Here is a 16,242-nt window from a genome sequence, read left to right on the forward strand (position 1 = left end):
TCATTGGCTTATTTCTGTGCGCGCGCGCTACTCTTTTACTAAGCTCTCTCGGTCCTCCAACAGTCGATAGTAAATCACCAACCAGAGGTTTGAAACATTTTATTTATTATCAGAAATCACATAATAATACATTCAATTTATTATTATTATCATTATTATTATTATCATCATTATTATTGTGAAACAACTTTTTACATGACTATATAAAGCCGGGGGAACGTGCTATGGACAGACATTTGCATAGGCCCTACATATAATAGCTTGAGGTAAGAAACATTACATATGGACTATATTGCCAACGATGCATATTTAACAACAGCAGGAAACTAGACTAGAGAATAACAAGCGAAGGACCGAGCCACAGACACCGGGAACTAACACAAGACGAACAGAATTCACACGGAATAATAATACTTCAATGCAATCTGAACGAGAATATTGCATATATTTAACTTCTTCATTTTCAAATTTTAAATTATTACTCCCCCTCCCTTTAAAAAAATCGTTGAAGTGGCAACTGAGAATCGCCTGTTATGTGCAGTTACACACCAAGGAGACCATTCTCAGGACTCAAGATTCTTGCTGGTGGGTTGTGTATTGTATTTCTAAGCGTAAAACTCCTTCGCTGTAGATAGAAATCGCTCTCGGCGCGTAAAATATTAACATCAAGACAGTCTCTTTCTCTCTGTCTGTCGCCTTCCACAGTTGTAACCGAACGCTGCGTTATAACATTGCCCCGTAAACGCTCAAAACCCTGGTAAGCCAGCCGCCAACCCCTTCCAAAACGCAACCTTTTGCCAGCGAGTGACATGTCACATCTTTTCAAGAGGAAGCGATGGTAGCAAACCAAGTACAATACTGCTAAGTCTGATTCCTCGAACATATTCCTCCTTTACCGCACAGACACAAATCTTCCCTTCTAGATTTATGCAACACACCCCATGACATTTCAGTTGGCTGAAAGTCGTTATTTTGACCGAAAATGCTGCTTCTTTCTTATTAATATTATTGAGAAAACTGGGACAAAATGGATGATGACAGCGCTACCGGCTTAAGCGGTTTCATCGGACTGCTCTGTTCAAAGGAGGCAAAGCACAGGCTGGAGACAACGGGAATGGCGTTAGACTGAAGCCTACAGTTTTCAGTTCTTCAAGGTACCTTTTTGGAGAAATAGGTAGGCGTCCTCCACATTTAGCCGCCTAACAACACAGACACCCACATGTGCTCTGTTCATTGCACATAACTGGGGGGGGGGGGGAAATATATGGATGTCTCTCACACACGCCCGCCTCCCAATCTATTGCACATAATTGTGACTGGGTACCTATTAGATTCAAAGCAACTCACAGGCAGAGACATGCCTCTTCTTTTACAAAGGTTAGAGTTTGTAAAGGGGAGGGGTGATATACCAAAAGGGTGATACTGGGATGGGGGACCTCTCAAAATTCTGGATATTGGGGGGGGGGGGTAGGGGGAAAGCGGACTAAAGACAAGGAACGATGACACAGCCATGGGAAGCAGACCTAAATATAAGGCTTGCAAGGGTGGAGAATGAGCGGGGCGGGGGACACACAGAGGCATTTTAAGGACTAGACGGCATCCTTTGCAGCTCGTAAAGGCAAAGCATTCCTGCCACCGGCCATGACCATGAACGCCGGGACGGGGAGCCACGTGGTGACAATTGAGTCTGGCCCAGGAAAACGTTGCCTTTGTCATAAAATTAATCCCCTCCGATATAAAAACGAATGAAGCAAAGCCTGTCGTAGCAAAACTCGCCGCTTAGACCGTCTTGACCCCCCTCACCCTACTTTGCTGTTGTGGCTCATTTGTCTCTTCGTCCAGTTCCCGGCCGCTCCCCCCCCACCCCGCCCAGCGGCATTTTTTTTTTTTAAAGTATGCAATTAGGAAACCAGCAGAACAGAACGAGAATAGGTTCCTGGACCCCGATGGAATAAGTACCAGGAATATCAAGGGAACTTATTCCCAAGTCAATCATTTAACGGGCTGACAGGGAGAGAGATTCCTGTCGGGTTACTTCCACGGTTGCAGCAACCCTTGTCTGCCGCCTCCCCGCGCGCCTTCCTCCCCGCATTGAGTGGGAATTTAAGGAATGGGAGTTTAAGCAATGCCCAAGCCTGGCAGAGCTATTAGGAAATCTAATGGTTGTCTGAGGCAGGAGATGACCGGCAAGGCAACCCGCTCTGCGCTTCCCCTTGCCCGCTCTGGGACTGTTCTACACCGGGGAAAGTACAAAGGGGAACCGGCGGTGGGGGTGGGAGTTAGACGGATGAATGAATGCGTTGGGCAGAAATTACCGTATATCCCCCAAAGCAGGATGCGTGCGTTTGTGTGGCTGTAGTGTGTGTGTGTGTGTGGGGGGAATAAGGCGACACCCCCCATAAATGTTCAGAGTCATCAGCTGCTGCCTATGAAAAATCAGGAATGAAAATAAGTGCGTGTGTATGTGTGTGAGAGAGAGAGAACACACACACACACACACACACACGGGAGAGAGAGAGAGAGAGAGAGAGAGAGAGAGAGAGAGAGAGAGAATTTTTGATTCTTAAGGGAGAACTGCCGTGATTAAAAATAAAAATCTAACTAAATATGAGGAAGATTAAAAGAGGGGAGGGGTGGTGGAGGTAGAGGAGAAACATCTCATTCATTTCGAAAATAGCCACCATTAAAGAAAACGTTTTTAATGCCAGACGAGAACTCTCTATCTTAGAAGGAGGGAAGCTATTAATAGCTTAATTAGCTCCAAGGGGCTGCTACTATAGTTAATGTATAAAAGGGGGCATCCCCCCACCGCCCCTCGCCACCATCTTGATCATCAATAAACACAGTAGCATAATAAGCGGGACGAAGTCTCCTTCAGTGGAGCTATTATCAAAACACAAATTGAAATTATTGTTATCCTTCTGTTCCGCTTATGGGGTTGTGGACAGAGGAGACCCATGCAGGCGGCGCGGCTGGACTAGGAACGCGAGAGGTACCGCGCAATTCTACACAGGTCTACTCTGAAGTAAGCCCCCCTGCTAAACCCCAGCATGCAAAGGAGTATAGGGTTGCAGCTGTAGCCTCTGAAAAGGTTGCTTTTTTATAATACCCTAACATGACAAATCATTCCTCACTTTATGGGGTATTGGATTAACTCGAGGTGGGTTTCTCCCCCCCTTTTTTTGGAGTTTTGCAGCCCAATCATAGGCGTTGTTTACTTGAAAGTATTCGCACTAGGTACACTGGGTCTAGGTACAGTGGGCATCCTCAGAAGCGCGCGTGTGGGCACCGCCTGCCATTGGAAAAGCCTTGGGAGTAGATGTCTACAAAATTCCATCCTCAGCTCGACTTTCCCCCAGAAGAGCATTCGAGTAAAGCACCAATATATTTCCCACCCGCCAAGCACGGGGGACAGCCAGCTGAACCTCGAAGTTTCAAATATTGGACACCCCTATTATTATCGAGATAGATACGCTGCAAACCTCTATCTAGGTACTGAACTTTTTTCCGCCCAGTGTGCCCTGAAAATAAACCCTGGCAAACATAAAACACTGGCTCGCCATTCTCCATCAGAATGGTTACGGTTGATTTAAGGTGAATGCCACATCCACTTAAGCTTTTACTCCAGAGAATGAAAAATCCCAACACACTAAACCGAGATATATATAGGACAGTGACTTTGCTTCCTGGAATGCTCTCTTGCTGAGGACCGGGTTACCGACCAAACAAAGCCAAGGCCAAGGCAATGGAGACCCTCCCTCACTCTGCCCCACACAAAACAGGGAACCCTGTTGCTTAGAGGGGAAACCCTACCTGTGAATGCTCGCACACGCGTAATAAGAGCGAGAGTGTCGGGCTCAAGACTCACATTCAGAACATACTCAACGACACTGACTGACAAATCTTGGTGAACCATACATTAGAAAAGCCACGCTGATTGATGAAGGGGGGGGGGTTCCTTTCTGCGTATTCACATTTGGTTCTTCCCTAACAGGTCCAGAAGTGGAAGAGAAGCATCCCACCCCCTCATACTCTCTCAATCACACACTTATAACGTAGACACGCCTGCTGTTGGCTGGCTTTCTTTATCTTTTTAAAGGATACTGACTTTCGTTGGTTTGTTTTGTCTCTAAAGGAAAAAATAATAATAATCTAAACTGGCTATTCAAACCAGAACAGGTAAGAGTCTCGATACCACCAGTTGTGATGAAGAAGGCCGGAGAGTCTCTGTGGGGTTTTTTTTACCCGATAGCGGACTTGTCTGAACTTTAAAAGAAGGAAAGGGCTTGCTCTCTCAGGAGGAGTCTTTTCTTTTTCATACGCCGGTTCTGGAACCAGATCTTCACCTGCTGGTCACTCAGGTTTAACCGATCTGAAAGCTCCCTCCTTCTTTGGCGAGTAATGAATTCATTGACCATAAACTCCCCTTCCAGCTCCGCTAGCTGTAGTTTAGAATAGGGTTTTCGCTTTTTCCGGGACCTTGTGTGCATCGGGTACCAGGGAGCACCTAAGAACAGCGTGATGGAAAGGAGATTTAAACACACGGAGGGGAAGAGAGATAGAGAAAGAAAGAAACGAAAAGAAAAAGGGGAGCGGGTAACGCTTTAAAAAAGGGAATGCTTCCCCCCTCCCTTTTTGACCCACACACCGCTCCTTATTTAATAATATGAGATACACGTTTCTAATGCGCAATCCAGTAAAGATGCTTTAACTTCGAAAGAAAGGAGGATGGGTGGGAAGAAGACCTTTACATCTTCGTTTTAGATTCCAAGCTCCTGGGCTCCTGTGTACCACATAAGTCATACATTGCAGGTTTTCGGAACTATTAAGATTTAAGGAGAGACCTTAAAAAGAACTAGTTAGGGTTCGTTCTCTCTCTCTCTCTCTCTCTCTCTCTCACACACACACACACACACCGCTGGACTTTTATAACCGATGGCAACTTTTGCTTATTTATCTTACAAAAAAATAAGCAACCTAAGCTAGCTCTTGCAGATCCCGAACAGCCAAAAAGTACCAGCACCACCAGCTAGAATGAATGCTAGAGTGTCTCTGTGGTTACCGTGTAAGACCTCAAGGCACCAGATGGGCTGGCATGCCTTAGGTGTCCGGTTTAGGAGATGTCAGATCTGAAGTTTAAGGACGAGGAAGCCTCTGTCTTCAGAGTCCCAAAGCCAGATTCTGCAGAGGGAATGAAACATCTCCAGCAGCCAGGGACGCTTCACAGGAGACGAGAACCAACTGGTCCTTGTTCCTGGAAGTGTTTGCTCACCAGAGGATCAGGCACATAACGGGAAGCTTTATGAGAGAGAGTTTGTTTGGGTTGGGGTTGGTTTTTTTTTTTTTTGTATTTTGGCAAATGGTGTCTCAGCATTGCGTGGATATATATACTTTTCTTTATAGAACCTTCCCGGTTTTGTATGGGGATGGGCTGGGATGGCGGGAAGGCGAGAATTGGGTTTTGAAAACCAGGGTGTTTGTTTCCCTTTTTTTAATGCAGAGCTTGGCACCATCCTTAAAATGGGTTTTTACCCAGGGTGGCTAATCTCACCGGGGACAGAAAACCCGTGGAAGTTTAGCCCTGCAGTCAGACTTCTACCAAATCTTCCAAATACAATCACACACCCTTCTACATTTCATTTCTGTTGCAAAAGCTTCACGCACCCAGTGGGAAATTGTCCTGCATGTAGCGTGCCTGTTCGGATTCGGGAGGAGGGTGGAGAGAGAGAGAGAGAGAGAGAAAGAAAGAGGCATGGAAATCTGTCTATCTGGGCCATCGCGATCTCTTTTATGGGATATTTACATGTTTATAGGCTTTTCTTTTAAAAGAAGCAGCACCTAATAAAGCACGAGGCATTTGAGTGCTACCCCTAGTGGCCTCGGCACAAATAGACATGCTTCAGTCCCAGCTGCTAATTTCATGGAATTTATAACAGCAAGAGTCGCGAGCAGACTTTTTCAAGCGAGAGAGCGCGCGCGCGTAAGAGAGAGAAATAGAGAGAGAGAACACAAAATAAGAATAAAATAAAGAAGAGGCATTGCATAAATTCGCTTTTCTTATTCGTATATATATATATATATTTCCTGGTCGCACGTTCTTACCCCCAGCGGAAAGATTGCTTCCTTGGTTGATAGGGGAAACCATTGTGGACGGCTCGCTGGTGGCGCCCTTATTGCCTTCATTGAGTAAGGAGGAGCTGGAGTCTGACTCCAAAGACTGACAAGAGGGGGGATCGTGGGGCACCGCCTCGGGAGCCGGATAGTCAAATTTGCCGAAACTGCCGCTCATTCCATTGGGGATCCCCGATTCGAGAGGCATCAAGGCATTGTCCCTAACCCTCTCTTCCCTTTTGAGGGGAGCGTTCTCGGAGCACGCCTCCCTATAGTAGCACTTGCTCTCTTCCACTCTAGCTAGGTCGCAGGCTCGGCTGAAGGAAGGGTTAATAGACACGGGGCTGCTGAGATAGGGCTGGGGGTATCCGTTGCAGGGTTCTGAGGATGCCCAGGGCAGAGAACAGACATTGTCCCTTCTTGGGTAGGAGAGAGACGGCAAGCCGGGCAGCTGTCCTCCGGAGGCTCGGAAATTGGGGAAATAGAAGGTGTCTCCCGTATGGATGTTCACCAACGGTCCCACAAACCCAGGATTAAGGAGATTATGTTCGCCCATTTCCGCGGGCCTGACCAAGAGCTTCTAGTTTATTGCTATCTGACATTAAACATAGTTAAACCTAAAGGTCCACCCTATTGGTCCGCAGGGGTCACGTGGGCGCCAACTTGCGTTGGAGAAAGGGTGCCACCCACCTTTAGCAATTTGAGACAAAACAAAACACTAAGTTCTGCCTTTCGGTTTTTTATATGCTTTTTTAAAAAATCATAAAACATTTTATAAAATAAAACAACGGGCTTTAAGCACTGGCCTGAGAAACCCAAAGCACTGTAAAAAATAAAAAATATTATCCCCCCCCCTTCACCTTAAAGAAATGACACCCTTCTCCCCCAGCTGCTTTTAGGGTCCCTTCAACAGCTGGCAAAATTAAGCAATTTTCTCATTAATTAGCTCCTTTATTAACTAAAACAGTTGAAATTTACAATATCTCTCAATAAATTACTATTAGATATTGTGTCATATAAAGTTTACAGGCTCTTTAAGGAGACGAATGAGTCTAACCGCAACAGGCTCATATTTACAGATGATAGGGCGAAAGAGTTTTTAAATCTCTTCAACATTTCCACCTTTAACAGGGCGGAGTGCGGGGGTCTTCTGCCTCTGCGCCGCCTCCCCCCCCCCAATTCTGTCTATTTATTTATTTTTTAAAAGCAATCCAACAGCCTAGCTAGGGTGAATTTGTGTGTGTGTGTTTTCTGGGGGGGTTGGTGGGTGTGCAAACATTGCCACGGCCAATTTCTGAGGGCTTTAAAAAAGGAATGATCACCCTTATGAAAATTAGATACATTAAAACAAAGGGAACTGGCGGGGGGGGGCGTCGTTTTATCCGCTCCGCTCACCTGAAATAACAGTGAGGAGGACGCGTTAGCGGACCTTCAATTAGTACCCACTCAAAGTGGGACGAATCGGTCCTTTCTAAAGCTCTGAGCTAGAGGAAGGAGGGAGGGAGGGGACCCCGAAAATAAGAGCTGGTTCTGTCTAGGAGAGAGACTGCTGGGGGCGTCCTCTTCAGAAATCCGATTTACTGTGTCAGAGAGATCTCGCTTTGAGAAAGGAACCTTAAAAGGCAATCCCGATTTAGGAATGATCAAAACTAAGCTTCGTGGAGAACAAAGGGGAGAGAGGTCATCTTATGGGAAAGGGGGGTATATATATATTTATGGGGACTGCATCCCACGCCGCCCCCCCCCCAAAAAAAGAAGATCGGAGGAATTTTCTCTGCTACCAACTTCCAAGACTACAGAATTAGACGACAAATTACCGTAAATACTCATGTATACGTAAAAACTGATTTGTCGGAGGTCTTGTCGAAGGCACCGAACCCTCGACACCCCACCCCACGTAAGCAAACCAACATGAGGAATGGACGGCTACATACCTTTATTTTTATTTTTATTTAAACAATAGCAACCTACCCCCTATATTGATGCGCAGAACCCCGGTGTTATTGAAATCCCTCGGAATACATTACCCGGGACTTCCTTTACATTAATGGCTACTCCCCCTTCTCCCGACACGCTCCGTACTTTAGCTCTGCCAGCTATGTAGGAAGGGGGGAAATCACGTGTTAATCAAATAAACACTTTTCTTTCCTAGTTCTATTAAAGGGCCAGCTCCCTAATACCCCAAATTTCCCTTCCAACATGCTCCTCATACACCTATGTGTAAGTGGGCATCCTTTTCGGGCAGATACGTACCTTAATGTGAGAGCTTTCTATCCGGCTAAACACTGTTAACCCGTCCTTACTTAAGGTTAGTACATTATTATTATTATGATTATTATTTTAAAAATTCAGGTGCAGTTCCTTGCACTTCTTTGATTTTAAATGGAGATAGTGCATATCTCTTGACGGAGTAAACCGTTTTACAGCCAGCAAGCGCATGATCGCCGCAGATCGAGTATAAATTTGGACCTCTTTTAGGGAAAAATAATAATCGTTCTTTGTTTTAATCCTTCTACCTTACATTCTCCAGCAGTCTTCGTGGCTTTGTTCTCTTATCGACACCGGAACATTAACTTTAGCCTCGCGGAGACGTTTTAATCCTTCTCTCACTCGCTCTAACAGCGAGGGGAAGAGATAACAATAGTTGTAGAGGCACCGAGGTTTTCCATCCAAGAAGACCGTATCGTTTCTATATTATGAGATAACGCCCCACCCTCTCAAGAATAAAGAGAGAGAGAGAGAAACCCAGATTATTCTCGTTGGCAGCAGGTCTCGAACCATCTTAAAACCCAAGAATAAAAACCTGGTGGTATCTCTCGGTTTGGCTGCAATCGTGTCCACCGCGAGACCTTTTCAACTCTTGTTGAATTCAGTGGGCTAGAAAGCCGGTTGACTCTGTCAAGACCGCAGCCCATAACATCAGGAAAGCAGGTTCACAGGTACACAGCGTGACACGTTGATATATTTCTGGCCGGTTTAACAATGATAAAGCTTTATTAGTATTATTTTATTTGGAAACACCGCCCCTCCTCATTGCACCCTTTGCAGCGGTTCACACTGGAATAAATGATGTCGGAGGTCCAAAGGAGGCAAGGGGGGGGGGGTGAGTCTCGGTGACGGTGTTTAAAGTCTCCAGGTTTCTGTGATAATCTATTTATTGCCAGTAAGGATGCCCATTTCGGTGGGAAAATAATGATGATGATAATAATCTGACGGTTATGATTGTCTTTTCTTTTTTTAATCCACCCCGTTTACTTGCAGCAAGAGAATGTAATTACTTTACTGCGGACCTTAAAATAAAACATTCTAAAGACTCGACTAAGGCTTCTTCATGAATAATTTATATTACTAATTTAGAAGAGGAAGGGGGATATATTCTTTTGGAGGGAATATACATATCAGACTCTTTCTTGAGGGATTCAGGGATGCGTTTTTTCCCCCAGAGGGACCCAATTCCATGCATTTCTACGTTCACATCGGATTTATTTTTTTTAAAATTACTATCACATCAAATACCCTAGACCCCCCAACCCCCCCCCCCCCAGACATACAGACATTCAGCAACAGCAGTAGCTATCGAGGAAAAAAAATTAATACTAACAGGCCTGAAATGAAGGCATAACGTTAGGGAGGAGAGAAATGTTTCGAAATTTCCCCCCATCGCCTGTCTTTTATCTAAAGGCATTTTGGATATTTCTGCAGAACCAGCGGAAAGCTCCTTTAATGATCCTTTGAAAATAGGGTGCTCACAGAAAGTCGAATCCGAGCCGAGATGGCGCTTGAGCCAGTTCAAGGTCACTGTCTAGTGTATTAAATGGGCTCTACATCTTATGCAAATGACTGTCTTGAAAGAACACCAGCTCTTGCCAGAGGAGAGAGAAAGGGAGACAGAGAGAAAAAAGACCCTCACTGCGTGGGGGGACAGCTTGCTCTTCCCGGTCGACTCTTTCCAAAGCTTTGTTCCAATGTTATCTTCAGCATTCTAAGATCTTCAATAAAGTATATATTTCTCTCTCTCTCTCTCTCTCTCTCTCTCTCTCTCTCTCTCTCTCTCTCTCTCTCACACACACACACACACACTGATTATACTCCCTATGCCCTCAACTTTTCACTTTCTTTATTTTTAGATTTCTGCTTCCAGCAGCTCTTTACCACTGCCTAAGCTTCTCCCGATTAAATCTCCCGCAAGTTCATATAGTACCATCCCATACCTGATTCCCCAAAATGTTGTTTAAAATTACATTAAAAATGGACTTAGGAAGACCTGGCAGTTGCTGCAAGAAAATACAATTGAACTTAACCTTCTAGCGGAAAATTCCTTTCCCCAACATAAAAACTATACCGCCTTCTATTTCCCCGCTTCCTTTTTAACACCCAATTGACATAGTCTCAACTTTTCTTTTGTGACTATGTTACCAGACAAAACCCAAACTCCGCCTTCAGTCCTAATTTAATTGAATAGCTTGATCACTAAAATTAAAATTAAAAAAATGAACAACACCTCAAACCATCCACTGACATCGCATGCATTTCATTCCATCCTTGAAAATGTCCTTTTTGAGACTAACAGAATATATTTATTAAGAGTAGACCTTACAAGTGGTCTCTAAAGGTTGATAAGGACCACCAATGTATATGGAAATTATTCTGTTTTAGCTATCTGAGTGTGAAAGCTTGAACAGATCAAATTGGATAGTTCTTATGAAATGCAGACGGGGAGAAAAGATGGAAGGGAGTAACAGAATGAAATAGATACAGCAAAAGAAATGCAGAAAGAGTAAATCCTTTGGAAAGCATATATAAAATTAGATTTAAAAGCGTTTTGCATGGACTTTGAAATCAAATTAGAAGTTCCATCTATAGTCTCTCTCTGTGCATTGAAGAGTTAAACGCTTATGATGCAGCTACATTTTCCCCAACACTGCCAGCAGAGGCTATCATTCTCCTGCTGGATTTATGTAAACAACCGCCTGCATCTTCAGTGAAGCAAAAGTATATCCCATAGAAGGCGAAGACAAAATAATTATAAGGGTTTCCTTTGTTTGGAGGGAAGTTTATCTACATCTGTATATCGTCCTGCCTTGCTATGCAATGTGCTTTTATGGAGCAGAGAAATCAATTCAATTCTAAATACATTGAAATAAATCTCCTTGCTCTCAATTGGGCTCACTTCCAAGCAGAAAACTTTGGATCTCAATATCCAAAAGTTTTCTCAAACTTTTGTTAAAGGGTGACAAAATAAAGCAATCTAAGGCAACTCTCTCTCTCTTATTCTCTCTCTCTCTCATAGATCTATGGATTTATGGAACATACTTCACTGGTATGGTGTGCATATCTCATCCTCTTTTATTAATAAAACAATTCTAAATGTAATTTCCTGGACTGAGGGTACGAAGGAAGGAAGATGATGAAGAGTACAGCGATTTAGCAACTTACCTCAGCTTATAGCTTGGTGTGAGAGCCAAGCTTCCCCCTCCCTCCGTACAAAACAGCAACTTTAAAAACTTTAAAAAACAACAACTTCAAGTGCAAGTGACACATGACTAGGAAATGGGAAAATGGAGGAAAGCCTTTTACTATAAAAGCCCATAGTTAAGAAGCTACTCAAAGCACTTAATACAAAGGAAAGAAAAGGCTAAACCTGGGAAGCTTCCTTTTCATGCCTTTATTGTTGGTCATTAGGCCGTCTGTCTAGACTTGAAATGACACCTTGTTTATCTGTAAACAGAAGCAAGGGACACTTTGGAGAAGATCAGCCCCTGAGTTGCTGCTAGAAGATCAAGTCCTGAGTTGTTGCAGGAAGATCAAGGCTCTAGCCTTGTTGAGTATTATGCGCGAAGCTCGTGATGTCAAGGTCAAATAGGCCGCATAGTCACGGTCAAGGCTAGCCCAGCAGTGACGTTATAGCGTTCCCAACCAACACCAACGACCAACAAACTTACTCAGCACAAGGTGGACGGTGGACGGTCCCTGTGCATTCAGGGAGAAATGGGAAGGAGAGGGGAAACAAGACCATCTTCCATGTCTGTGAAATCCAATGACAACCCCGCCTCCTAACTCCCCACCCCCAAAAGGTTGAGAATTCTGGGTGCAAATACATTAATTAGATTACAAACAGGTTTCAGGCCCACAGCACTGGTCAATTGTACTGGTAGGTTTGTCGGAGACTAGGCTTCACTTTTTACAATATATTTTCTCCTTCCTCTTCTTCCTCACCAATTCTGCCTCCCCAAAGATGGTGAAGGTTGTAGAGACACGAGTGCTTCTTTACGATCACAGGTGCCTGTTAAAGTTTAGAGAAGGAAGGAGAACAAGAGGAAGTAAACTTTATACAGCCGTGAGAAAAGGAATGGCGGAAACGGACCTAAGAGGGTACCATAACATGATGCAGAAATCTTTTGATTTCCTCGAACCCTGATCTTTAAGGTATCTCTTTTCTTAGGGGAAGAACAGAAGGGTGGATAGATGGAAGGAGACAAACAGAGACAGACAAACATATATACCCATAGAGTGGGCGCGTGTGTGCCTGAGCAGACGCTTTATTCCATGCACTTTTAGTATTTTTATAAAGTTTCTTCATTTGTGTACATTGACTCTTTAGACGTCCATATTCCCTTGATGTCAGCAGCTATGTGCCTGGTGCTGGTGATTCTGGGACGCACTTCAACGCCCTCAGAATGAATTGTTTCTGGCTTCATCCATTGATCACTTTCATACAACTCTTCTCCGGATTGCGACACTTAGGATGCGGTAGGAAGTGAGGTGAGTTCTGGTACAATTCTGCAGCAACACAATTCTGCAGCACCTTAAAAGACACTGTTTCTCAAGCCCTTCGTAGACTCCACTTCTGGAGATACTCTCAAGGGGTCACCTAAGTTGTTATATAGGTAATAAACATGGGTATATAGAGGTGCCGAGCGAGTTTTACGAAGTGGGTCTCCCAAAGCTAAGAAAACTCGAGGCTAGTCCAAGACACAACACATTTCTATGCCGATCACAGATGTACATTTAAAATTATTGGGTGTGGGTGTTTAAGTTCAGTAAATATGGGGAGAGAGCGATATAGTAGTACACAAAGATCCGATTCCCATATAGGGGGTACTATTGAATGTTATGGAAGATGCCAAGAGTCCTCTTCTGGCTGTAACATCTCGAGTTATTATGAACTCCGAAAGATCAATGAAGCCCCTTTCCAATTAGCCTGGATCGAACTGATAGAGATTCGGGTTTGAGTGAAGCAGGATGGAGAGAGTTGCCACCCCTCCAATTGCAGGGGGCTGGACCCAGGGATGCTGCCTTGTGTCCTTCTCAACTTAACCCAAAGCAAAGTGCTCAACAAGATCTGAAGAGGAGCGACTGGATCTGCCAACCTGCTAGTGTGTGAAGTTGGTAGGAGTCGCACCCCGATCTTCAACATACTTAGGTGGAAGTAAGGGTGCTTTTAAATATATCCTCGAAGTTAACATTAAAGGAAGATACGTTAATCGAAACCCACAGCATGCAAAGCCTAAGGCTGCAATCCTTTGCAAGGTTCGGAGTGAGCCACATGAAAATTCACTGGGGATTTGCTTCCGAGTAAGCACACATAGAATTGGGTTGCTTATTCCTTCAGTCAATGGGTCTGAACTCCCAGTTCATCATTCAAAAGATCATTTATTTTGGAAGGTTTTAGGGGACTAATTTCCCTTTAAATAATTTGCAGAATGAAGTGGGCACCAGTTTTAAGAAGAAAACCCGAGTCTGCAGTGGTAGACACGCTTACCTAGGAGTGAGTCCCAGTGAACTCAGTGAGTCTTACTTCTGAGTAGACATGGATAAATCAGCTTCAAGAACTCGGGCAGAATTTGATCGGCAACATTTAGTGCTGTTGCCCTACGTCCTCCTGTTAACTTGGAGGGGACGCGGATAGAAGGGCCATCTAATACGTTTGTAAACCGCTTTGATGTATTTTCTTACAATCTAGCGGTATATAATCTGTATGTAATAAAGGAAACAAAAATAAATTTCTCCAGGAGCTCAGAGAAACTACAAGAGTTTCGTATTTTGCGGGGGGCGGGGAGGAGATGTTTAAATATGGTACATTTTGCTCTCTTTCCCAATTTGAATTCTTTATTTGGCTGTTGATATTGTTTTTAGACATAAAGCGCTTTCTTTCAGACATAAGAAGAGGGAACAAGCCGAAAACAATAACCAACTCACAATATGAAGCAATCAAGTCTGTAACTTGAAAGTAACGAGCAGTTCTTATATGCACAACTGAAACTGGAATCGTTGGATTTAAACAGATACACAGTCCGATGTACAGGCCAGCTAAGCTAAAAAAAAAGGGACCTCAGTCGATATTAGTGGAAACTGAAGACAAAATGGCGTCGCTATCTCAATATCTAGGCTTAAAGGGGTTGCGAAATCAACTGCTGTACCGCCTGAACGCATGGTACTGACTACATCGCAACTTCATCCCATATAAGTATATTTAGGCTTATTGGCTTGCTCTTAATTCATCAAGTTTAGGTTGGGTCTGCAATCAATTGCTTTTGGGTTTTATCAATAGTAGATTCAGTTGCTTAGGTTAAGGGGGTCCAAAAGCATATTATTTGAAAATCAATGGGTCTTGCCTGTAAAAAAAGGGGGGGCGGGGGTACGATCTACTCTAGCTAAACACAGCATAGTTAAATCCCGTGAACTGGCATATTCCTAAAGAGAATCATTTTCAATTGGAATAAAACGGAACTTTTTGATCAATGCATTTAAGATGGAGTCGTGGGCTTGTGGGAAGAGGGAGAGGTAATGGAACTTCAGTAAGCAGCAATTCAGATACCCTTCCTATTACCCCATAGCGAGACCCTGCTATAAGAACTCTTTGTCCATGTCCAGGGGTCATAACTGACTAAACTGGGCCAGACGAGACTGAATTCCATATGAGGAGAGTCATGGTTTTCTATCTTAATCGGACTTGACTTGAACAGAGCGATATCTTTAGATCTCCCAAACTCAGGAGGGGTTCCTGCCCATATATATTTCCAGATTTTTTATTATCATTGTCAAACCCCAAATCCCAGCTGAGGTTAGGAAACTTGAACCGATCTATTTTTCACCTTCTACCTGGGTTTAAAAAACAACCGCCAAAGGACCCAACCCGGGTGAATATTTATAGTTTCTATATTTAAGACGGGAAGGGCGTGTCCAGTGCATTTCTCTTCGAAACCAGAAAGAGAAGGGGTTGTCTTAAGAGTACTTCTACACCACGTACCAAGAACATGAAGAAGGCGAAGCGGGGTGAAGGCTGGGGAAGATCTCAGAAATTTAAGAGTTCACAACAGATTGGATGAGTTGATTTCAGGGCCTATTTGATTTCGGTGGAGGGGAAATGAGAATCCACCCAGTCTTCTCCTGGCCATCTTTACTGGTTGTGAGTGTGGTGAACCTCCAGTAGACAATCCATACGCTGTTGAATATATGCAATAATTTTATAAGGTTCTGATCATTAGAGGGCATCGAAGAGTCTACTGTGCGTAGGCGGAAGGGGTCTTATGTCCTTGGGCCTAATTTACAGAAAGTTAAGCGCCTAATGCCATCATTCTGTGAATACGTCCTTGGAAATGCATTACACTGATATTGGTCAGGCTTTCCTGCTGGTAGTAAACAGAATTAGGACCTGGATGCAACAAGTCCCGTAAGATTCACATACCCCATTTAACTTACTCTGAACGGTCTTCACATAACAAAGGTTTGGGATATTAGGTACCTAATTAACCTGTCGTGCGCCCCCCCTTCTTTTTATTAACCGTCCTTTGCACTGCAGACAATGGATCACAACCCGGCAGCGTCGGGGGAGCTTGATCCACATAGAGTTTTAAGGGAATTGAAAAGTGAGCACAGCAGTACAGTACACAGGATCGTGGGCAGGAAGGGATTCTGTAGGACACGCAACATATTCAAAAAGCATCTTAGGATATCTTTAAAAGGTACTCGAATCTACCTTCCTACCTACCCGCCCGCACTTGCTGTCAGCGACGGAACACTCTCAGGACCGGTTGTACGGGACATCGGTGACTCCATAGGCACTCAGTGTATGTAAAACCAACATTGGCTTAGCCTACATCGCTTTCAAAGCGTTTGCCGCTGACAATT

General features: G+C 44.1%; 1 protein-coding gene and 2 long non-coding RNA genes across 3 annotated transcripts in view; 2 read left to right on the forward strand and 1 right to left on the reverse strand.

Moving 5' to 3' along the window:
- LOC307210810 overlaps nucleotides 1–16,242 on the forward strand; it is a 554,287-nt gene that overhangs the window by 514,513 nt on the left and 23,532 nt on the right. The gene's annotated exons all lie outside the window — the stretch shown is intronic.
- Nucleotides 84–6,685, reverse strand: HOXC12 (homeobox C12). Its single transcript, XM_079968084.1, has 2 exons — nucleotides 6,103–6,685; nucleotides 84–4,507 (listed from the first exon to the last, which is right to left on the reverse strand). The coding sequence occupies exons 1-2, from the start codon at nucleotides 6,665–6,667 to the stop codon at nucleotides 4,269–4,271; spliced, it is 804 nt and encodes a 267-aa protein (XP_079824210.1). The 5' UTR covers nucleotides 6,668–6,685; the 3' UTR covers nucleotides 84–4,268.
- LOC307209317 lies at nucleotides 11,779–14,842 on the forward strand. Its single transcript, XR_013835543.1, has 3 exons — nucleotides 11,779–12,262; nucleotides 12,713–12,873; nucleotides 14,269–14,842. It is a non-coding gene; the product is annotated as an uncharacterized lncRNA (long non-coding RNA).

The sequence above is a fragment of the Podarcis cretensis genome (genome assembly GCF_951804945.1).
Source record: "Podarcis cretensis genome assembly, chromosome: 2".
NCBI lineage: Eukaryota > Metazoa > Chordata > Lepidosauria > Squamata > Lacertidae > Podarcis > Podarcis cretensis.

What these genes read in the sequence shown, in the direction of transcription:
- HOXC12 (XM_079968084.1), bottom strand. Translation starts at nt 6,667, where the DNA reads ATGGGCGAACATAATCTCCTTAATCCTGGGTTTGTGGGACCGTTGGTG. An exon ending in AAGCAATCTTTCCGCTGGGG is followed by an intron (nt 4,508 to 6,102) that starts GTAAGAACGTGC and finishes CGCTGTTCTTAG; the next exon opens with GTGCTCCCTGGTACCCGATG.